Here is a 23,891-nt window from a genome sequence, read left to right on the forward strand (position 1 = left end):
CAGCGCGGGAGAGCAGTGGGGGGAGCCCTGCCCCATGGAGGGGGCCCTGCCCCATGGGGGGAGCCCTGCCCCATAGGAGCCCTGCCCCATAGGAGCCCTGCCCCATAGGAGCCCTGCCCCACGCCTGTTACCTCCTCCGGCCGGTACGGTACCTGGGGTTGGTGTGGCTTCGGAGGCAGCGCCAAGGGGAGGGAGGGGAATACGAGGAGAGCGTGGAAGAAAAGGGAAGAGAAAAACAGAGGAATAGATAAAACAACCAGAACACACCAACGAGAGACTCGGGACCACTTGCACAAAGAGTCACCAGAGAGAGAGAAGGAGGGGGGAGTGCAGGAGCCACAGCCCCCACCCTGGCACAGGGCAGAGCACACAGGGATGGCCCCGTGGGGACCAACTCACAGCAGAGGGGCCAGAGGTGCCCACTAAGCAAAGTGCCTAAGCAGGTACTTATGTCTAATCCTGGTTTTGACACTGAATTTCACCTTCGTTGTTTTTTTTCCTGGTGTCATTAACTCCAAGCTCAGGGCTGCCCCTGCCTGGGTGGGTTGGTGCAGAACATCAGGGATGTGTTTTATCTCAGCTCCTCAGGTGGATGAGCCTGGCAGGCAGAAAACAACCTCGGAGGACATTGATGGGTTTCATTCTCTTAATCTGCCTTGTTGTTTGGGGTTTATTTGTTTGGTCTGGTTTGGATTTTTTTTTAATTCCACACTCATCTTTCATGCAGCTTCACAGCAAAGAGGGCACATAGAGATGTTCATGGGACTTCCATGCTTTCCCCTCTGGCCTGTTGTGCCTCAGGAGCTCATGGGGTGAGGTCAAACTGCCTTATTTCTGCATCTGCAGGCTGGGACTTGACTCCTCTCACTGCCAAGGCTTTGCCCTGTGGCAGCAGCTCGTCCCTTTGGCAGGGGCAGGTGGGGAGCACTTGGGTACCACCCCCCCATCCACACCCCCTGACCTCAGGGTGGGGGAACAGGGCTCCTTACCCTGTCACCCTGGCAATACCTGTCCCTATTTCCTGACACAAACCAGCAACAGCCAGTTGGCTGTGGCTGGGATTCAGCTGTGCTCCAACAGTCACTGCTACAGGAACAAACCAGGAAAGCCAACGTACATGAACCAGCTACTGCCTCTCAGCACTGGCAGCTTCAGTCCAGTCCCTGTGCTCTAACAGTTTGCTCAGCAAAGCTCCTTTTCCAAGCAATGTCATGTCCCCTCTCGTGTTTGCCAGGATGTAATTTAGCTGATTTCCCTCTTCCCCCCCCCCTCCATAGCATGGGCAGCCCCCTCTCCCACCCCATCAGTCAGAGATGCTGCAGCCCACCCAAGAGGTGTCAGGAACCGTTTCATTTCCACTGGGTCATCAGTAGAAATTACTTTTCCTACTCGGAGTCATTAGCTGGGGAGGGGGAGATGGAGGAAAGGAGACAAACCCCCCCATTAAATTAGAGCACTAACCAAATCATCAGTCTGTTAGCAAATGCTAAAGAAAGGAAAGAGCCACTTTTGTCTCCCCGAGTTCCCTCAGGGCTCCTGAACTTTCACTTAGTTTGATGAATGTCCCACAATGGGCATTTTTATCTCATTATGAGTCTGGGCTTTGCTTTGGAGGGTCAGGTCAGCTGCTGGTTATGGGGTGACAGGGAAGGGGCACAGGAGCCCCTGCTTGGGGGTCACTGCCCAGAGGGTGCAGCTGCTGCAACCCCTTCCAGCCATGTAAAAATCACCCACATCTGCCCCTTATTTTGCTTGTATAGAAACTGCAGAGGAGCAGAGAAGAGCTTCACCTTTTGCAAGAGGAGAGCAAGGTGGGTGCTCTGCTACTCCAGGGGCTCTTGAGGAACTTTAGTAGCTTGGGGCTCAGCAAGATGCTTCCCTAGAGCACAGGACACACATCCATCCATCCCTCCATCCATCCCTCCCTCTCTAACCTACCCACCTGCCTATCTCTGCAGGACATACTAGATGTGCACCAGCTTATACTGGTTGCTCTGTGGACCACCTGACTCTCTGAGCTCCAGGTTTTGGCTGATCCATGAGGCATCCCCCTCCTCCCCAAGCCCTGCAGCAAAGCCAGAAGCTGTTGCTGCTGCACAGACAAAAAAAAATTCAGCAGGGCTGGGGACTCCTCCACTAAGGTTTCTCCTTCTCCCACCTGGGTCCGTGCGCGCAGGAAGAAGCGGTAGCGCGAGATGGGGTCTGTCCTCTGCAGGGTGAACCTTGTCTGGTTGGGAGAGAAGTTCTCTACCAGGGTTCGGCCCGTTTTGGTTCCGTTAACTGGGGAGGAAAGGCAGGTCGTGGTGGCTTCAGCCTCGGTTGGGAAAGAGGGGGTGCCACCTTGTCACCTCGCCCTGCAGCTGGTGACCCACGCGTGCTCAGAGCTGCTGCTGAACACACCTCAGCTGGGGCAGCTGGTGACCTGCTGCCTGGGGGACACACCAGCAGGGACATCTGGGGCTGCAGAGGTGGCCCAGGAAGGGCACAGCACAAGTGTCAGGGGCTTAGAGAAGGCTGTTGGTGCTGGGCTCTGCACTCTGCCTCTTTTACACAGCCAGGAGCTTGTGTTGGAGTGAGGGTGTAAACTACTTAGCCTGTGCTTAAAGAGCTTCCCACACCAGTAAAGGGCTTCCTAAATCAGGGATCAGACTTGTTGACCTTCAGTGGTTGAGTCTGGGGAACTGCTGAGCACCCACAACCCCCTGGTTAACTGCACCAGCCCAGCACTGCTCCATAACTCCCCTCCAACACCATCCTGTGATGGAGGGCCCCACTTCCTCATGGAGAGCTTCCTGTCCTAGGTGAGGAGGTAATTAGCAGCAAGTGAAATATTTAATGACTTAATTATTGTCACTAAGAAGATAACATGTGGCACGTACAGGCTTGATATCTAAGGTTGTATCCTGTGAGGACTCCGTTGGGGTGCTCTGGGTGATCCCACTCCAGATTGATGCTTTCCAGGTTTGGCTGTCGGATCCTTAAATACCTGGGGGAGCTGGGCACTTGGGAGGAGGAAGGGACCAGGAGGGAGAGGGAAAGAAGAGAAAACATCCAAGATAACATACCTTACAGCAGTGCATACATGGCAGGGGGACTGGTGCACTCGCAGCACTCAGAGATACACACACAGATAAACCACACCTGCCCCCCCAAGGTCAGAACCAAGAAGCTCTGGCAGAAACCAAGCACCAGCCCAGGATGCAGCAGAGGGGGTGCAGGGAGCAGCCAGCAGAGCAGCTCTGCATGCAGCCCCAGCCCCTCAGCCCCCAGCTCCTCCTGCCCTCCAGCACCCACAGATGATGCTACAACCACAACCCGGAGCTGGGACACAGTTCAGGTCCCACTTCTGTGTGTTCCACACATGCTCTGCTGGTCTTGTTTGCAGCCCTTACCCAGCCCAGCATTTACTTCTCATCTATTTATCTGGTGGAACAGTGAGAAATCCTATAGCAGCTTCTCTTATTGCAAAGCATCTTTGTGTTATTTCATGTCTAGGGACCTGCAACACATCCAGTGGTCCCTGAGGAGCAGCTGCTTCTATGGCTGCTTATTCAAAGCTGGTAAAGAAAGGAAAGCATTCTACATTCTTGACTTCAGTTATTCTCCTGGCTTACTAATAGTTGCAGTGTCTTGACTGGGGAAGAGAACTTCACTCTCTGAGCTGAGAGATTAGTGATCTAGTGTTGTTGTTTTTTTTTTAACCAGAAGTTTTGCAGAACATCATTAACTCTCCTACATGTCAATATCTAGTCAATCAAGTCACTTAGTGGTATAGGAAAAAAACAAATCAGCAGTTTACTTATGACAAGAGTATAATCTTCTATAATTCTTTCAATCAATGCCACCCAAGTATGCAATTTAGCTACCCCAAACATATATAGATACCCCAAATCCATACAGATATCCCAGATCCATGGAGCTACCCCAGCTGCTCCATGTCTCCAGCACACATGTAAGCAGTTAAATCAAAATGGACCTGATTGTAAATCCTCCCTACTGGAACTGAGCCCTTTCCTTTTAAACAAGCTTAATTATGGCTGCTCTGCTGAAAACCCTTGGAAGCTGGTGTCAGCATCCAGGAAAGTGTTAAGGAAGAGAGAGGGCTGAGAGGTGCTGTCCTTGTACAGCAGCAATAGGATGAAGAGGAAGACCCCATAATATTCTGGGGTAATTGAGAAAGGATTTGTTTCCAGCCTCACTGTTTTCTCCTTTTGCATTTTTGGAACATCCTGAACCAGAACCTTCTGTGCTCCAGGAAGAGTCATTACCAGCCCCTGAAAGTGCAGCTCCAACAAAAAGGTATTGGTGTGTCTATAAATAGCTCCTGTGGCAGCAAGGAAATTAAACTCCCAAGTTCATCCCTGACACAAGCTCTTTCAACAGAAGAACGAGGTGCTCTTGCCTGAAAAGCCTGGCAGGGGCATTAGGGACATCCTTTCAGAACAAAAGGACTTGGGTCTTGCAAGGATTTACTGCCTTTCACTGAGCAGGACGGGCACCTTCACTTGCACCTCCCTGAGCCCTGCAGCTCAGGCAGCAGGTCAAGGGCAGGGTCCTGTGTCTCTGAAGAGGTTTTGCAACCATTTCTCCTCTTCAGCCTCAGAGCTACTTGGTGATGTGTTCGAAGCCCCTGAAGGAGTTGGCTGCAGAGATGTCACCTGCCCTGTGGTGACCAAGACAGCGATGCTGCCCAGCTAAGAACTGTCATAGAATCACAGAACCCCAGGGGTTGGAAGGGACCTGGAAAGATCACCCAGTCCAACCCCCCCTGCCAGAGCAGGGGCACCCAGAGCACATCACACAGGAACGTGGCCAGGGGGGTTGGAATGTCTCCAGAGAAGGAGACTCCACAGCCTCTCTGGGCAGCCTGTTCCAGTGCTCTGTCACTCTCACAGCAAAGAAGTTCTTCCTGAGATTCCCATGGAACTTCCTATGCTCCAATTTGCACCCATTACCCCTTGTCCTGTCACTGGTCATCACTCAGAAAAGCCTAACTCCATCTCCCTGACACTAACTGTCCCTTCACACAGGTCTTGCTCTGCTCCTCAGAGCTGAACCACCCCAATCTCTCCCAGCACAAGGGATGGATCCTGGCACATACCTCCTTCTGGGGTGGGGAACTCCTTCACTTCACTGCGTGGCCCATCTCCTCTCCCGTTGGTTACAACCATTTCAAGCTTGTAGTTGCTGTAAGGAAACAGCCGGGACACTATGCCCCGGTTTCGGTCTCCAGGAAAACTCACATACTGCCGTTTTTTGGAGACCCACAGGTTCTTCAGCAAACTACTGTCTCTCCAGAAATAGGCCTTCAAGAAACATGCATGGCAAGTGAAGCTTATCCTGTTTAAGTGCAGTTGGTTTTTCATTAACAAAGCATAGCACAACGTTGCCTTTCCAAGAGCAGCTCTCGCTGCAAACGCTTTTTAGAGCCATTAAATGAAGCTCCACGTTTCCCACCCACCCAAGTGAGACAGGTCAGTTGTGTTACCCAAGGAAGAGGCTGAGCATGGGGTTAAGTGCTTACTGAAGGTCACAGAGCAAAACCAGCTAAGCTCAGACTACAAAGAGCTGGTTTTGGCATCAAGTGACTCTCCCTTCCTACCGGGATTAGTCCCGTCCCCGTGGACAAGGGAAGGTGGGACAGGTCCAGGCACAAAGGAAAGTCTGAGTCTGGAAAGTCTCCCATTCAAAGCCCCAGCTGTAAATCTTATTTCATGCAGAAATAAGATTCATTCAGACCAGAATGATGGAGCAGACACAGAAAAAAATATCAAACTTTATGCCCCCAGGGATTGTTGGATTTGAAAAGCTGCAACTGTTTGAAGGACGAGCTTTTGGTAACACCTAAAACTCTGATAGAAGGGGCTTTGGCCAGACTTTGCCTTGTTTTGAACAGGGTCTGTCCTCTGCATTTTACCTAAGCAGTAAATATTCAACAATGAAAAGGAAATAAACCCCCAAACATGAGGATCCAAGCTGTCCTTAGTTCCAGTTAGTGCAAACCACTGGGTTTAGGCTTTGCAGGGGTTGGTGTTCATTAAAAGATGAGGTAGGTACTTTGGGGATGACACAAAAACCTGTTTGTATCTATCTGAGATCATTCCCCCCAGAGCCAGCCCGATGTGCTGGGCAGCTCTAGAGACAGGAGACACCTTCCTGCATGGGCAGCAGCACCTCAAGTCCCTCTCAGGGAGGCAGCTCTGTCTGAGCACCCCAGATCCTGCAGCCAGGCATGGGAAGGGCCAGCCCAGCACCCAGCCCTGTGGGAACATCAGGAGATGTCCCCAGCCCCATCTGGGCACCCCAAAGAGCAGACCAAGACCCTTAGTCTCTTGTGCTGCTCCCCAGCTGAGCACTCAGCCCCTGAGGTCTGCACCCAGCCATGGGACAAGGGTCCCAATGGCAAGAGGAGACTTTTCTGTCATCCCCATCACAGGCAGCTCCATCCCTGGGGCTGCCCAGGCCCGTGAGGAAATTAGCTGGATTAATAGTCAGTGCAGAAGAGATGTGGCTTTGCTCACTCTGTACTCCTTGAGCTGTCCCTGGATGGTGTCCAGGTGCACTCGGGTCCAGGTCAGAGCAATGGCAGTGCTGTTTAAAACTCTGATCCTAACATCCGTGGGCGCAGCCTTGGGATCTGAGCGTTTGGGGACAAAGCAGAGTGTGCATTAGGGACCCAGTGGGACCCAGGGGGTCAGTCAGACAGATGGACGGACAGAGAGCCCCTCCTGCCCCCCTCACCCTCACCGTGGTTCTCCCATCACAGCTCTGGGGGCTGCTGGGGAAGCATCTGCACCCTGGCAGCACTTCCATGGGGATGATCCTCTCTTTTTCTCCCTCCTTGAATTCAGTTTCTGGGAATTTCCCAGCTTGGTAACAAAACAGGAGCAACAGCCACCTCTGGGTGCTCTTGTTGGGGGTGAGCAGAACCCAAACACACAGCAAATCATCACTTACCTCTGTCTCCCTCCCCTGCATGTTTAAAAAGCTTGCTTTCCAAGCATTACATCTACAGGAAAGGGGGGGAAAATTCCCATCTTTCACTCAGCCAGCACGGGCTGGCTCTTCACAACCCAGTGAAGAGCAGAACTCCCTGCACGATGCTGCAAGAGCTGATGCCAGCAGTGAGGAAGGGCTCTGGCTCCCCCCAGCTCCAAGAGCAGGTGGCACTTCCAGCCCCTCCTGCTGCACCTGCCTGGGCAGACCCAGGATTTACAAAACCACGTGTTCTTTCCACATCCCATAATCTCAGTTTGGCCAGAACCTGCTGTTGGGTTTTTTACCTCCTCTTTAAAGGTCACCTGCTTGTATGGAGAAATCTGCAGGTATTTGTGAAGCAATTCAGACAGGGCAGGGACTCGTTTGGTTGGTTGGTTTGGGGTTATTTTTACCTTGTGCCACCCCTTGGGACACAGGCAGAGACACTTGTGCCTGGGGTGTGATATGGGGACATTGGTCTCCTTGGTTTCCCTCCACGTGAAGCCCACATCTGCAGGCCTGGTCACATCCTCCCAAACCTCAACATGATGGCACAAATTTTAAGACTAAACCTGGCAAACAGCTCCTGGTGCTGCAGAGCCAGGTAGTGCAGAGACGATGGTGCAGGTGGGTGCTTTTCCAGTAACAGCCTGGTCCAGATTTGCTTCCCAGGCTCAGCTCTTTACCTCACTCCCACCTTTTCTGCCCATCTTCCTTCCCTGGGAGAAGACACCCAGCTGGAGGACATTGTGTTTTCTATCTCAGCACCAAGATTGCAGCTTTTCCTGAAATGACTGTGGGCTGTTTGTGTCCCCTTGTCTTCAAGCCTGGAGCCATGGCTGGGTGCCTGCTCACCCACCTCTCTGCTCAGCAATCCCAAGGCAGCACAGCCAGGTTCCTCCACTGATGCTGCAACCTGAGGAGCTCCTCTAGATTTCTTTCAAAATGAAGCTGTTGGCAGCAAAGCACATTATCCCAACAGGGGAGGATAATTGTAGGTCAGAGGCTTGATGCTACAGGAGCAGAGGGTGATACCAGTAGCCCAGAAAGAAGGTGAAAAGAGAGTTAACCAAGTCCTGCATGACCAGGAGAGTTTTAAAGAGAAGCTGAGCCAATGGTGTGTTGCAAACAGGGACCCAAACTGGGAGCCTTATCAGAGAGGCACAAGAATCCAGTCCAGGATGAATTGAGGCCCTTTCAGCCATTTGTAGCACCTCTCACCTGAGGAACTCGGTGCTCTGAAGATGTCAGGGACAAAAAAATTTCATGTGGTTTATTGGGATAGAGCCAGAGATTATCTTAAATGAAATCTTAGTGTCTTCCACACCCAGTGCTCCCTGGCTCTGGCAGAAGTGAAGTGACTCGGGCCATGCAGAGCCCAGAGCAGAATCTAATGGTCAAGCCTCTTTCTTCCAGGGCCTGGAACTGGATTCTTGTGCCAAATCAAGCAGTGCTACGAACACACCCAAGCACAGTGCTCATAGCACTGCTTGATCTGGGTGGGATCCTGCCCTTCTCAAACACAATCCCTGGCTGAGCAAATACTCACAATCTTCCCCTGAGTAACCGATGTAGGTTTCGGGCTCTGGTGCCCTCCCAAAGTCATTCTCTGCCTGCACTTTGATCTCGTAGGGGACGTAGATGGGGGTGTTCCACACCACGTGCCTTGGGGCCTTCACTGTCTCATTGTACCAGCTCCCACGGGGGTCCCTTCGCCTCCACCTCACGATGTACCTGAGGTTGGGCCCATAAGCTTGAGTTGCATTCAGAGGCTTCAAAAAAATAGGGAAAAAAATCAGTGAGAAGGAGAAGGAGCAGCTGTGTTTTCTCTGCCACAGAGCTCCAAAAAGTTCTGCTCAGCAGCTGGTATTTCCTTCTTGTTCCATCAGCAAATCTCCAAGGAGGTCAATCCTTTTGTCCCCAGAGGGAGACATACCCAGTTCTTGCCCTCCAGACCCAAGGCAGGACCAAGAACCATATCCTTATATTCCTGTCCACACTCGCACTGCAGTTTCTAGGCTCCTTGCAGATCATGGCTTACTTGTGGCTGACACCTGCTGGTCCATGAGATAAAGCAAGAGCTGGTCCCTGAGCCCTGTGTACTGCTGAAGGAGTCAGACTGAGCACCCTCTCCAGCCTGTGCCTGGGACCCAGCATCTTCATTTCCCTTACATCATTGCAAATTACTGGGTTTTATCACAAACCTTCTTCATAGAATCCCAGGCTGGTTTGGGTTGGAAAGGACCTTAGAGATCATCTGGCTCCAACCCCCTGCATGGGCAGGGACACCTCCCACCAGCCCAGGTTGCTCCAAGCCCCATCCAACCTGCCGTTCAACACTGCCAGGGATGGGGCAGCCACAGCTTCCCTGGGCAACCTGGGCTCTTCTAGGCACTAACAGTGGCCTCTCCCATAGATGCATCTTCTGCTTTTAATTTTCTTTATGATCACTAAGTTTATTCTATCACACACTGTTAGAGTCTGAGTTCTCTATGCCTGCACATCTATAACCATAAGATGCTGAGTGGCCACCAAGCCTCCAGGAACTCACCGTCCAGGTTATCTCCATGTTGTTTTTTTGAGTCCCTGCACCTTGAACTCCTGTCGGGTTAATTTCAGGACCTGAAATTCACATTGCAAAACAACAACAACAGCAAAAGCAGTTTATAATGCTGAAAAAGTGAGTGGTTAAAACCCCTTGACTGTGCAAGCCAAAAATACTTCCAAGACAGAAGTTAATGGCCTGATTTTTCCAGAAGTTCCCATTCAGGTTAATGGAACGTAAGGCTCCCAGCACTTCTGAAAACCAGGCCATTTATTTAGGAGCCTCTTTCTTTTTTTCTCCCCCAAATGTCCTAAATCTTTGCCAAGCAGCCCTTGTGCAGCAACCCCAGGAGCCAAGTCCGACACTTGAGACCTGGAACAGGAAGAGCAATGTCAAAAGCCAACACTAGATGCCAGCAGATATTGCAGGGATTTCTCTGCAATGGGTCAATTAAGAAATGCAGCACAACTACGAAGCTGCTTGTGAATTCCTGGTGAGTTTACCCAAGTGTCCTCCAAGGCACAAAGCACTGGGCACACAGACTGAAGACCTGAGTCTAGGTCATGGTCTGGGGTGCACTTTACTCCTGCATCAACCTGGGCTCCTGGCCAGCTCTAGCAGCAGACAGTGAATTAGCAATTTTGGAACAAAATGCCTTTTGCTGGTGGCCACTTTACATTTGAGTCTCATTTTCCAAGAGACTTCTGAACTTCCTGTGGTCAGAAAGGCTGACAGACTTTCTTTAGAAAGCTTCTCTGTAAGGTGGACTTTCCTTCAACGGGTTCTGCTGGAGTGACCTTTGTATAAATCCTTCCACTGGAGCTTTGCTGCTCTGCAGAACATCAGTGATGGGCTTGAGGGTGGGATATATAAAATAACAGCCCAGGAGATGCAGGGAACAGCTCGTTCCCTCACCTCTGTCCAGCTGTTTCTGCTACAGGAGCTGTGATCATGCACAGCAAGGGAAGAGCCTGCACGGAGAGCCGTGGCCAGATGCTCCAAACAGGTCGCCATGGCAAGAGGGACTGGGTGGAGGGTACTCACGTGCCCCGTTGGTCTGGTACCGCTCAGAGGGCACACTGGGCAGGCTGCTGCCCACGTCGTTCACTGCAATCACCCGGAACTGGTAGTTGACATAAGGAGAGAGGCTCAGGACGGCCGAGTTGACGTTCCCGGGGTACCTGGAGTGGTTGTGCCACATGCCAGGCTGGAACCTGTCCTCCTCAAACTGCACGATGTAGTCTGGGGATGAGAGAGGGTGGAGAGATGGGGTCACAGGCTCAGCTGGCAGGGGAAAGGAGGGAAACGGGGCTGGGGGTGCAGGGTCTGACCTGTGATGGGGCTGTTGTTGTCGTCCCCAGGGATCCACGTCAGCCGCACACTCCTCTCGGCCAGGTCCGACAGCTCCAAGTCACGGGGCCTGTCAGGTCGTTCTGTTGGCCAAGGGATCCCAACATTAGGCTGGGATTGTCCCTGGGAGTCCCACTTCCCGTTGCTTCTCCCAGGAGGGGAAGCTCTGAGTCCAGATCAGTGGGGAGACACGTGCTCTGTGGCACGTCCTGCAGCTCTTGGTGGACCAGGGTTCATGGACAGTGCCCCGAGACCCCACCTGCCCCCAGTGCCACTGCTGGGATCTGGTGGTGGAAGCACGACAAAGGGGCTTAGCAGGGGGGTGGGAATATGATCCCACAACAACCTACAGGCAGCTCTCCAGAAAAGTAAATGCAAAGAGAACAGAAAGGACACAAAACCTCAATGAAAACAGACTTGTTAGAAACACTCTGGGCGTAATTCTGGTTTCTTTGTCTGGTCACAACCCACAAGGTCACACCAAACCAGTTCATGCAATGACAGTAACTGTAATAACCTCTTTCCAGGTAAAGCTCAAGGTGTTCAAAGTGATTTTTTTCTAAGCTCACCATTTCCAGGTGTGGGTAAGGTGATTCTTTCACCCAAGACCTGGCACTGTGGGCTGTGAAATGATGTGGCACAAGACCTTTCCACCCCTGGCCATCTGGATGGGTTTCCAAGGACTTGGACAGGACTTGGAAGCATCAGCTCCCAGCTTTTTCAACCGCTACCTCTAGAGTTTCCCTTGGTGTTATTGGCAAGGCAAAACCAAATCAATTTACAAAATCAAACAAACCAAAGGAATTAGTGATCATTACCTTTTGGTAAGTCTCTCAAACGGTTAGCAGGGACAGCTGCAAGGTAAGATATTGGTTGTTAACCGTGTTAGTTTAGTCATTAAGCTTGGGTGGCCAAAGGAGCACCTGGCAAACGCAAAAGTTACACACACAGTTACAGAATTCAGAAGGATCCCATCCTGCCTGGGGAGCCCAGTGTGTCCTTCCCCAGAGCCCCCCGGGCAGGCTCTGCACACCTCTGTTCAGACTTCTAGTACCCAGCAAAGGGGAAACATCAGCCTGCTCTGGAGTTAATGAGCTATTAGGAGGAAAGGAAGGGAAATAAATCAAGGCCAGTCAAATTATTAGGGATATGGGAACCAGTTGCTCTGACTGCTGTAGGGCACGGTGGGTCCGTACCAGTGGTGCCGGCAGGTTGGGGCACTGCCAGGAATGCACCATGTTGGCAAGACCTGAGGTGGCCAAGTGATAAACCTGTGTTTTGTGAGGAGATCTCACTGTGAGATGGGGAAAGGGCTTAGATTTGTCCCTCCCCAGATTGAAGAGGGGACCTGCAAGGCCAGCAGTGCCTCCCTCACCCTGGGGCTGCTCCTCAGCCTGACATCCAGTTAAATTCACTAGCAAATTCAGGGCAATTCTCAGAGACCTTCAACATCCGCCTTTGCATATTTTTAGCTCCTCTTTTCTTTTTGGTCTCACATGAAGTTCCCTTTGACTCAAATTCAAGGCCATTGTCAGAGCCTGAGATGAGGCAGCGCGTCCTTGCTGAGTCCCGCAGCCACGGGAACAAACCCTCTGCCAGCACCTCCCGGAGCATCTCTGCTCCAGAGGATGGATCCGTGATCACAGATCACCCTTTCAGACTGACCTTGAAGTCAGCCTGCTGTATTAAAAATAAAGCCACCAGCTCTGCAGCAGCAGGCTGGGAGGACAGCTTTACCCAGCACGGTGAGATACGCCTTGGCTGAGTCCTTGTCCAGTTCCGTGCTGGCCACGCAGGTGTAATCCCCTTGGTCCTTTTCAGCCACACCAAATATTGTCAGGCCATCATCTTCTTTCTTCATCCTTAAAGGGATGAAAAGGATAATCACACAACTGTGCCTAAGCACATTAGGCAGCAGGGTTGAAGTCTAACTGTTCTCCGATAAAATGACACCTTAAAAGCCCACACAGAATGGGAGCACATCTCTGGTCTGGAGATTTTTATCAGCTGAGGATGTGTTGAGTTATTCTTGGAAACCTCATTTCCTAAGGAATCAGCAAATGTGCTCTGATTTATATCTGGAATAATCACACTTTTAGGAAAACAGTCTGACCTCAGACTGGCTGGTGTCCCGTGATCAGATCTCAACTCCGTGAGTCAGCTTGGGGAAGGAAATTACAGCTGTACCACTCACAGCAGATGAACAGTAATTTTGAAGCAGCTTGTTATTAACTCAACCATTTTATCAAGATGTCCTAAAATATCTGTAAATAAAACCTATAGTCAAAGTCAGGATTTGCTGATAAGTCCATTTTAACTGCTAAGCAGCGTCTGTCGGAAGGTGAAAGTAATAAAAGTATCAAGAACAGCAAATGTTGCCTAGATGGGAACTTGGTGTTTATCTGCCCCTGGTGACTCCTGAAACGTTCTGCACAATTGTCCAACAATCTGGGGAGAGAAACCCACAAGGCTGTTGAAGACTGACCTGTTCCCAAGGTACAGGGGAGCCTCATCCTTCAGCCAGGTCACCGTGAGCTTCAGCGTCGGGTCGTGCCTCACACGGCAGTGGAGGCGAGGCATGGAGCCCCTCTTCACCACCTGATCTTCTGGTCCTCTCACTATCCTGGTTGGGTCTGCACAAGGTCAGAAAGAAAGGGTTAGGCCCCAAACTTCTGATTCTTGGCTCAGGAGCTCAATGAAGAGTGGTGTTAGCTTGGAAAAGACAAGCGTGCACGTCAAGTCTTTGCCGAGCTTGCTGTAAGGAGCTCTCTCTGATACAAATGCTTGCAAATAAATTAATTTAACAAGCCATTAATTCATGCTGACCCTCTAAAAAACGCCTGGTTCTCTGAGTCAGCAACCAGTTCTGCTGAACTGAAAAAGCCCCAGTAGAAACTTGATTTAGAAAATGTTTTATTGCCATCAGTTAATCCCGATCGTGTTTCCTGTTGCAGTGCTGATGGCATCTCACAGCTCAGCACCCACACCAAGCCCTTCTGCAGCTTCAGTGTCTCCACAGATTTGGGATTTTTCAACATTAAAAGGGAATCTCTGCCCATTTCTGGATCCCAGCTCCAAACTCCATAGAGCCTGTCCTGCTGACAGGCCACTGGAGCACACAACCAACCCGCCCTTAGCAGAAGTTATTTCTGCTGCAAGTTGCAAAAGATTCAAGAGACTGTTTTGAACTGGAGCTCTTGGTGCTCCTACCTTTGACCTCCAGGCGAACCTGGGCCTCTGCTTTACCCAGGATGTTGGTGGCAACACAAGTGTAGATGCCCTGGTCCTCCTTCCGAGCCATGTCCATCTCCAAGCTCCCATTCTCATGTGCCTTGTAGTTTCCTCCATCCAGTGTGTTCCCCTGGCCGTTCTTAAACCTCACAACACCACAAAGTGTCACTGTAAGGGAAGAGGGAGCAGGAAACCTCCCCACCCCTCGGGATTGGCAGGGGAGGTGCTGCAGCTCTTACCATCTCAGGGTGGGGATGGGTGAGCCAAAGAAGGGGCAGTCGAGTCGGGTCCTGTTATTTTGAATCACCTTGATGAGCTGATTGCGGGGGGCCAGAATCCGGGGGGGCACATCTGCAAAGAGCAACCATCACCACTGAGGTTTTGGAATCACAAATCAGCCATTGAGAAAGAAAACCAGTTCACACAGTGCTGCTCCCTTTCCAGTCTTTCCATCCACCCTCCCTTGTGTTGTCTCTTCCCTGTTGGCACTTTCAAGGCTCAGCAGAGCTTCTCCATTCCCTCTCATTTCCCCTTTCCAGCCTTGCTGGCACCAACAGGACTTGCTCAGCCTTTGCAGGTCCATGGCAAGGGACTTCTGCTCCTGAGCCTGCTCAACTACCTTTGTGCTTTAGCCTCAGGGCAGCTAAGAGCACAGAGGAAAGCAAACAGGGACCTCGTCCGGGTCAAAGCTGAGGATGGGGGGGTCAGCTTCCCCAGGCACTCACCCAGGACACTGACAAAGGCATTGGCCAGGAGGTAGCCGTGCTCGTTGGACGCGTTGCACTGGTACACGGCGCTGCTGCCGATCTGGGTGTCCCGGAACACGATGGTGTCTCCAGCCACCTCTCGGCTTGGGTTGGGGGGAGAAGCTTCAACACAGAGAGCACTCTTTCAACGACATTTTGCATTTTATATTTCACAGGGCTCTCAGCATCATTGTGCTTCTTTCTGCCTCAGCCCAGACAAAACCAGGCGCTGGTACGTGACCTCCTCAGCCTACACAGACACGGCTCAACTGGCCCCGTCTCAGACAAGCAGGTGGTTGATGTGCTGCCATGCTGGAGCCCACGCACGCTGCTCCGTGGGGTGCCTGGCACCCTGACAGCAGCTCTGGCTCTCACCATCAACCACGAGACCCTTGGCCAGGTCTTTTTTTGCAAAAGAGGTGCAGGTTACCCTTTGCTCACCTTCTATGGGCTCGCCGTTCACCAGCCACTGTATGGCAGGCTTGGGGTTCCCGTTGGCCCGACACACCAGCCTGCCGTCCTCACCAGGGGCCAGGATGAGGTTTTGGGGCTCATCCAGCCAGTATGGAGCAGCTTGAAAATGCACCAATGCACCCGTTAACAATGCAGCAGCACAACCTCTTCCAAAATCCCCTCCCTGCCTTCACACCACTGAACTCGGACGTGAAAACACCCTCCTCTCGAGTGGGTGCAGTGAGGGTGGAGAGTCCTCCCTCCCCCTCTTTGGCCTCCCAAAACCACCACCATTTCTCCCAGTCACTCTGCTGAGTGACACCAGCTGAGGTCACATCTCACACTGCTTTTAGGTCACTTTGGACAAGAAGCAAGTGTGGCTGGATACAGCCCAGAGACAAGCCCTGCTCTCTCCTTCACCAGATGAGAGTGTCCCTTCCCACATTTCCCATCCCTTCCCACGTTTCCCATCCCTCCCCATCCCTTCCTCAGCTCCCGGGTGTGAAGGTAAGAGAGATGGCAAGGTAAAGGTGACGTACCCTTCACTCTCACCGAGATCGTGTGGCGGATGCTGCCCATCTTGTTGGACGCCAGGCAGAAATACTCCCCGGAGTCTTCCTCCGAAACATTGGAGATCCGAAGGGCCTTGTTAAAGTTTTCCAGCTTGGTTTTGCCTGCTGGGAGCTCTCCTCCTTTCTTGTACCACATGATGTCTGGTGCTGGTCTAAGGAGAGGGGTGAAGATAAATGTTTTTGCAAGACAAGAAGGGAAATTCTGCAGAAACCAGTTGCTAATCCTGCCCTGGGAACTGCTCACAGCCAGGGGAAGGACTGATCCCACTGCTGGGTCACCCTCCTTCCTACCACAGCCCCTGAACCAGGACCTTGGAGCATGAAGAGTTGCTCAGGGGCAGGGTCCATCTCATGCCTTGTGCCTGGGGATGCACCACATGGACCACAAATGTCCTCACCTCCAGTTCATACAGCACCGTGAGGAGCACCCAGGAAATGTTTCAAATCAGCATAGGGATAAATCAGTGATGAATCACCCTTGGACAACAAGTATCTTAAGACACCCACTTCTCTGAGCAGTGCTCAAAGCTCAGCTCTGCTGTTCCTTCCATGCTTTTATCCTTCAAGCAGGTTATGAGAATATTGTTAACAGCAGCTAAAGGAAGGGCATGATCCCTTGTCAGTCCCTGGCCCAGGCTGCCCAGGGCAATGGTGGAGGCACCATTCCTGGAAGGATCTAAAAGCCATGTAGATGTGGTGCTGAGGGACATGGTGACCTCAGCAGTGCTGGGTTAACAGTTGGACTTGATGAACTTAAAGCTCTTTACCAACCCACAAAAAGGGTATCTCCACTGGTGATGCAGCACTGTGGTCCCAGGCCATCCCACCAGGGACCCCCCCTCTCCCACCTCCACCAGCTGGGAAGCAGGTACATACACTCCTGAAGCAATGCACTCCAGCAGGAGGTCCACCCCTCTGAGCACCATCTGGCTGCTGGAGGTCCCATAGGGATACATGAAGCTGGGAGTGGTTTCTGGAATCCCTCGGGCTGAAATCAGCAGGAGAGAAGAAACAAACAAACAAACAAACCAACTAAACAAAGTGCTTTGGAAGTCTCCTGTGCTGCAGCAGAGAGGAGGGCACACACGGTGGTTTTTGGGGGATGCTGTTGGGTTCCCAGCCAAGCCTGGGATACTGAACTCACCCAGAAATGTACCTGGAAAGTAGAGAAGGACTCGAGGCAATTTTAAAGTTAAAAAAAAAAAAAAAAAAAGTAGAAAGGGGATGCTTGGGAAGGAGGTAAAGAAGCAGGAGGGGATGGGCAGAGGGAGCTGAGATGCAGAGAAAAAGCCCCACACCATCAGCTCTGTCTGGGACAGCACCTTTCCTGCCCACCCCTGCCTCTGGCACAAAGAAATGGGATGAAATCAGATGAGACTTGGAAATACTGATGGACAGAACGTGTCATGAAGGACAGAAAGAACAAATGGACACAGGAAGGGATTATTTGGAGCTGCTTTGCCACAGAGGTCCCTGAAATGGGGAGGATCCTGGTGCTGTCTGGGGCTCTAGCAGCACCAAAGAGGTTTCCCAGCCTTCCTGGGAGCTGCAGGGCCTGGAAGGACAGTGTCCTTTGGAAAGGAACAACTTGACAACCAAAATGACCCATTTCAGGACTGGACAGGAAAGTTTAGCTGGAGAAAACCAGAGGAAGACACAAGACAACTCTACACACAGCAAAGGTCTCTTTGTAGGGAATAAGAATTATGGATGGAATAAATTCCATTAATAAGTGGAATTATTAAACCAGACTTAGATCAGTGAGGACAAACCAGGATGAGATGGGCTTGAGAGCAGCAGTAGCAGAGACAAAGGTTATGAGATTAGGAAAGGGGACAGAATGGCCCAGGGTCACTACAAATACCAAAGTGATCCATGGGGGGAGCCCACCCTGGGGCCAGAGCAGGATCCTGGGGTGTAGAACAAGCCCTCTCCTGCTGCCCCCAAGGCTTTGTTTGCTCACCAAGCAGGAGGCAGCCCTACGTGCCCAGGGATTTTGGAGATGCCCATGTCTATTTGGGAAGCTCTGGAGGTGGAGAAGGGCTGGGAAAAAGCAGGGGAGAGAGGAATGGGGCAGCTTAGGGAGTTCCCACCAGTCTGCCTTAGGGAAGGCTCAGGACCAGGCTTCCAGGGGCAGAAAAAAAACACCACCAGGAGTTAAAATGTGCCTTGGAAATGGCTCCACATCCTGGATCGTGGCCACACACGCGTCCCAGTCCCCCCCAGCAGCTCCTCCTCAGCCCGTTAGTCAATTATTTGATTAATAGATTACCAGGACAGGCAAATCTTAACCTTACCCTGAAGGGACAGCTCTCTGGGCAGGCATGTGTCACTCTTTGCTCACCTGCTTCTGGAGAGGACCTTTTCCTTGGCTAAAAACACCAGCCCATGGCAGGGCCCTGCGATCTGAACTGGATCTGAACTCAGCATTTATCAACAGCTCCCACAGCCAAACTCCTCTTCTCATGTAATTAGTACAGTGGGATATTATTTTCTAAGTCAATATTGGCTTTTATTAGCCAACAGCCTGTTAGGACACTTCACTCCCCCTGTGAGCCCATTTGCTCAGGAGCTGAGGACAAAACCAGAAGAGCAGCCAAGCAAGCCCAATTTTACAAGCCACATATTAATGATGAAAGTGAAAAATCAGGGAGATAAATTAGTACCCAATCCACTTGTTTAATCAACCTAACAGCAATAAGCTTTTTGCTGTAGTACAGCACAACTAATAAAAGTTTTGCTGTTTATCACAGGGAGGATCCAGAAATTCTCTGAGGCAGAGGTACCACTCCAGCTCTGAACTTGCAGCAGCTACAGCTGAAAGGTGTCAGGCTCCCTCATCTGTCTGGATGGAACAGAGCTGGAAAAATAAATCCTACTGCGATTTATTTCTGCTCAAAAATAGACTCTGCTTCTAATCTATTGCTGCTCTTGATCCTGTCTCTGTGGAATTGGCCCCGTTCAGCTCTGAACAGGATATCCCAGAAACTGCAGCTTCTCACCCTGGAGCAGCCAAGTTGTCCCTCCCCACAGTCCTGACCTGATGGCATCTCAAAATTGTACATCAGTTTGCATGACTACTTAGAGGAGATCATAGGAATATGCAGATCCAGACACATCCCATCTGTTTGCCTCCTGCACAGCCAGCCAGCTTTGAACCATCCAGCAGGTTTGCCAAGGTCAGAAAAGGGGAAAAAAATAAAGTAAATACATTTTTAAAAAAGGAAAAAAGAACAAAACAGACCTTAATTTCTATTTTTTAAAAAGGTGAGAAACTTCTGCTAATAAAAACATGCAATGAATCCTTTTAGATCGTTGTCCCTAATCATTGCAGGCAGTTTGCTTAGAAAGTTCAGCTTTACAGCAAGGAAATCCCACCCCATCCTGCTTCCCTGCAGGCTCTGCAGAGCCCTGTGTCAGCAGGTTCTGGTGCTGAGCCTGCACTGCAGGGACCAGCACCCAAAGGGACAGGGTCTGAGAGCCCCAAACCTCCCAAAGACCTAAACCACTCGGGACACTGATGTCCCTCTTCCCACACCCCATCCCTAAGCCTCCCTGCTTTGCTGCAGCTCCAGAGGCCAGTCCAGCTGGACAGGTCATTCCAGGGAGAAACGCAGGGGTTGCAAGAAGAAAAATGGGCTAAGGGTGAGAATTGTTTCACCAGTTCATGAAGAAATTGCAGGGTTGGAGCTCAGGTTTGCAACAGGACGTGACTGGGTGGTTTGAATCCACTGGATCAGGTGTTCCAGGGGGATGTTTAGTGCAAATAGCTCAAATATTCCATGTATCAGGCAGTTCATCCCATGCAGCTATGGACAGAAATCTGAGACAGTGCAGAAAATCACTTCTTTTCCTAACCCAGTGAATACCAAGCATCTCTGAACAAAGAGGGGAGATCAAGAAGCCCATGACCACCACAGTGACCTTCCCTCCTGGACCAGCAAGGGCTGTGCTCAGCCAGCCTGAAATTTCTCTGAAAATGCATTTCTCTGAAATGCAAACATTATTTATGCTGCTGAGGTGGAAGATACATTTACAGGAGACCTTGCCAGAGGACTTCTCCTTGCTCCCTGGCCCCACGTGCCTTTGGGGGGGCATCTCCCCCCACCCACCCCTCACTGAGCCACGATTTCATGCCATTGAGTTCCTGCTCTTCCCATTGAAGCTCATTTTGCCACAATCCCCCTTCACAGACATTTCCACAAAGTTTTTCAGGCTACACCCCTCCCCAGCCCATTTGCTGCCACCAGTGCTTTCTCCAAGGCTGGTTCTTCTGCTGAGCTCTCCCCAGGTCTCCAGCATCCTCAAACCTCCCACCCATGGCTGCTGCTGAGATGCCAACACCCCAGTTCCCTTGGTGGGGACAGGCTGCCCAGGCTGCCTGCTGGGGTCACCAAACCTGGCACATCCACCTCTTGCCCTGCTCTAACCCTCTCTGTTCTTAGCTCGCAAAAAAAAAAGCACTCCTTGTCCCCAAAAGTCCCTCTGGAAGAAGAAAACGTGCCCTCTGGCACATGTGGGTGGGAAGCTGAGTGAGGTTGGGCTGTAGGGCATGGCCAGGGCTGCCCCCATCCTGCTCTCTGTAAGCAGCAAGAGGGGCAGAAAGCAAAGCCTGCCCAGTTCCTGAGGACAAGCAGATCCAGGGGGGTCTGTGGCAGCCCTGGTGGTGCCTGAGCTCTCAGCATCACCCAGAGCCAGCACCATCTCCCCTCCAGCCCTTGGCTGCTGCCCAGCTCTGCCTGCACCATCCCCTGACACTTCCAGGGGGATGTGTCTGGAGCAGAACTGATGAGTCTGGGATGGGTTCTCCCAGCTCCCACAGGCTCTGCAGCTGATCTGCCTGCCCAGACAAAGGGCAAGAGCCTCGTGAAAGCACTGACACATCCACAGCCTCACCACAAAGAGACAAAAAGCCCCAGTTTCAGAGAAACCCAAATACTCCTTTTCCTTCTTTTTCCTGTCATTGTCTCCCAGTCCCTCCCTTGCTCAGCCACAAACACAAGATGCTCCTCCTGCAGCCAGAGGGAAGGGGGCCAGGGGGTTTTATCCTTAAATCAAGAGCCTTTCCTGAGGACAAGCCACCTCTCTGGCAAGGAAGCAAGCTGGGCTTGCTCAGCCAGCCTCATCAATCCAAAGGCCTCTCCAGCTGAGCACAACCAGTTAATCAGCTTAAAGCTCCAGAACATCCAATCGTGACAACTGGGAGGGGATTTGGTCACTGCTTGGCCCTTTGGCTGCACCCAGTGGTGCAAAGTGGAGGTGATAACCCAGGAATTAGGGGTGACACGGGGGGCACAGGGGATGCTGTGAGCATGGGGGGGAGTGAGTCGGGTTAGGCAGAAGAGGGGTTAGATGGTGAAGGTCTCCAGAAGCCAGGATTGACTCACCACTGTACATGTCAGTGTGATTTCGTAAAGACGTTTCGTTATGGGGCTTCTCTGCAATAAACAAAAGACTGTGAGAGTCCCGAGTGCCACAAAGCAAGGAGGGGGGGAGGGGGGGACAGGGGACAGAAAACAAAATAACTGCCTGAAACACAAGAGCAATGTGAGAAGCAACAGCAGGGGCACAAAAGCACTCTGAGAGCAGCTGCCTTCCAGGGCAAACAACAGAACGCAGCCACAAGGGAGAGGAAAAGGGGGTTGTTTTCCTCCTACAAGGTGAGAAGACACATAAATGGATGAAAATTGTATCATAAACAATTCCTTGAAGTGTTTTTCTTTTCCGTATAAAGACCTTGGTATCTTTGAAAGAAAAATAATGGCTGGTTTGGAGAAGAAAATGGCTTTTTCCTTTCAGTTTTTTAACTGAGGGGGTTCTGATTCTATGAGGGAAACGTGTTCCTGCTGCATTTTTCCCAGCATAAAGCACAGGCTGGACACAGCTCAGCAGCAGAGTCATGATGCAGAAAGGCATGGTGAAGGTGGACAAATAAAAATAATAATAATAATAAGGCTCTAAAAGCACAGTCTGCTGTGAAACCCCTTTTAATTACAAGGTAGAATTATGGAAGAATGGAATCCTAGAAGGCCAGGTTGGAAGGGACCTCAAGGATCACTTGGTCCAACCTCTCTAGGTGATGTGATGGGGCTCAGCACCCTGTCCAGCTGAGACTTCAAACTGCCCAATGTGGGGGAATCCACCACTTCCCTTGGGAGACTATTCCAATGTTGACTGTCCTCATGTGGAAAAATGTACCTCTTGTGTTCAATCAGAATCTCCCCAGGAGCAACTTGTGCCCATGACCCCTTGTCTTTTGCATGTGTCCCTGTAAACAGGGAGTCTCCATCTTCTGGGGAGCCACCCTTGAAGGACTGGAACGTGGTAATAAGGTCTCCCCAAAAGTAGGTTTTGTTCCATGCAAAAATACCAACTGGGTGACCATCTCATCTGCCCCACAGGAGATGGGGGAGGCTGTGCTGGCTACTGGGTAGTAGTTGCCCTGAGCCTGAAGTTATCAGCCACACTCTGGGGCTCTGTGCTGGGGCTTGAGAGAGCCCAGCAGATGCCCAAGAGGTACCTGAACCTGGGAAGCCCAGAGGAACACTCAGCAGGGGAAGGCACAGGTCTGTTGCTGCCTCAAGCTTTTGCATTTCCAATCCCACACAACGACTTCTCAGCAGCTGCTGAACTTTTATTTTTTAAATACCCCAGTGCTCCCAGCTCAGGGCTGAGATGATTGAACAGCTTGAGACAAACCCAAGCTCATCTCCTCGGAACACTCCAAGTGTAAAGGAGTTTCTGTATCATCACAGATGAGAAATTAAAGCCTCAGTTCTTTAATCCTCCGGGTCCCTGGGGAGCTCAGGGGGTGGCATTTGCATCTGATAACACAGCAGATGCTTCCAAAGGAAAGAGAGGGTCCAGTATAATTGGAAGCCAATTCCACACAGTCTGGGAGCAAAACGCTGTGGTGGCATCTGAGGGCAGCAGGAGGGGGAGCTGGTATCTGCCTGCACAGAAACCTCCCAAGATTCATTCCACGTTTTTCCCAGAGCTTGACACAAATGTCAGGCTGGAGCCTTTGGAGGCCCAGCTGACCCCAGATCCTGCTTTGCCAGAATTTCTCCAGCTCCCACTAACTTAGGACTCGGTCCTTCCCTAGCAGGTAAACCTTGGCATTGTTTGGCCAGCTCTGTAACCAGACAAACCCTGCTCAGAACAAATGACCTCCACAAAGTCCTCACCAGTGGCCAAGAGCCTGTTCATAGTATTTCTATTGCTGCTTCTTCATTCCCAGGGGAAGGAGCTGCTACAATAAAAGTGCAAACCCCTCAGGGCCTGTCTGCTGCTCACATCACTTTCAGGTCACTTTAACAGCATTACTTCTAATTTAAGCTGCTGCAAGATCAAATTAAGCTGCTAAGGCTGGGATTCAGGAGTGCCTCATGCCTGCTTTGGCCAAGAGCCTGCTCCCCAAACCACAGCCTTGCATCTGCCACACACCCTACCCCTCCTCCCAGTGGGACCTTACTGGGAATGGGAGATTGGGTGATGATTGGGACTTTAGAGGCCATTTCTGTGTCAGTTGCTTATTGTGCTGGTGCTCTGCACACACCCCCCCAGTAAGAGAGCCCAAGCTCTGCAGGACCTGCATCAATTCAAAAGCTCCACATCCCCACTGCCAGCTGGCATCAACTGCATTGGCATCAGGAACTTGCCTTCCTTCAAGCAGCCTCGTTTCTGGAGAAGAAACTGCTGGTGCCTGGGCCTGCCCATGGAAAGGCTCTTCCCACCCCTGGGCAGAGCCACACAGGTGGCCCTCCTGTCCCCCAGGATGGTGCTTTTCACCAGGCTGAACCTGTGATCTCTGAGCAGGTCCCACCAGGACACACTCAGAGCCCAAAGGCTCAAGCCCTCCTGCCAGGGTGTCCCAGAGCCCTGGAGCTCAGAGCAGCTCCTGGCCAGCAGGGAACTGCTGTGCAAGGCTGACACCCTCTGGGTCCCCTCGTGGGGCTCCCAGCAAACCTGAGCCTGCAGCAAACCCTGGCAGCCTCCAGCTTCTGAAACTAGGGA

General features: G+C 51.5%; 1 protein-coding gene across 7 annotated transcripts in view; it reads right to left on the bottom strand.

Annotated features, from left to right (window-relative positions):
• The window catches only part of NFASC (neurofascin), a 54,224-nt gene that overhangs the window by 23,285 nt on the left and 7,048 nt on the right, over nucleotides 1-23,891 (bottom strand). For 2 of the 7 annotated variants that reach the window (XM_010008299.1, XM_010008295.1), the window contains exons 7-21: nucleotides 16,752-16,863; nucleotides 15,843-16,027; nucleotides 15,292-15,423; nucleotides 14,830-14,973; nucleotides 14,344-14,455; nucleotides 14,084-14,250; nucleotides 13,359-13,506; nucleotides 12,611-12,735; nucleotides 11,692-11,727; nucleotides 10,855-10,956; nucleotides 10,568-10,765; nucleotides 9,530-9,600; nucleotides 8,528-8,750; nucleotides 2,880-3,002; nucleotides 2,103-2,280 (exon numbers count right to left, since the gene is read on the bottom strand). In XM_010008299.1, coding sequence (XP_010006601.1) covers nucleotides 2,103-2,280; nucleotides 2,880-3,002; nucleotides 8,528-8,750; nucleotides 9,530-9,600; nucleotides 10,568-10,765; nucleotides 10,855-10,956; nucleotides 11,692-11,727; nucleotides 12,611-12,735; nucleotides 13,359-13,506; nucleotides 14,084-14,250; nucleotides 14,344-14,455; nucleotides 14,830-14,973; nucleotides 15,292-15,423; nucleotides 15,843-16,027; nucleotides 16,752-16,863 — 2,056 coding nt within the window. Of the gene's footprint in view, nucleotides 1-152; nucleotides 173-2,102; nucleotides 2,281-2,879; nucleotides 3,003-5,101; nucleotides 5,307-6,521; nucleotides 6,638-8,527; nucleotides 8,751-9,529; nucleotides 9,601-10,567; nucleotides 10,766-10,854; nucleotides 10,957-11,691; nucleotides 11,728-12,610; nucleotides 12,736-13,358; nucleotides 13,507-14,083; nucleotides 14,251-14,343; nucleotides 14,456-14,829; nucleotides 14,974-15,291; nucleotides 15,424-15,842; nucleotides 16,028-16,751; nucleotides 16,864-21,262; nucleotides 21,314-23,891 lie in introns of all 7 variants that reach the window. The other 5 variants (XM_010008297.1, XM_010008294.1, XM_010008298.1 and 2 more) reach the window with 5 other exon arrangements.

The sequence above is a fragment of the Chaetura pelagica genome, unplaced genomic scaffold (genome assembly GCF_000747805.2).
Source record: "Chaetura pelagica isolate M959 unplaced genomic scaffold, ChaPel_1.0 scaffold152, whole genome shotgun sequence".
Taxonomy (NCBI): domain Eukaryota; kingdom Metazoa; phylum Chordata; class Aves; order Apodiformes; family Apodidae; genus Chaetura; species Chaetura pelagica.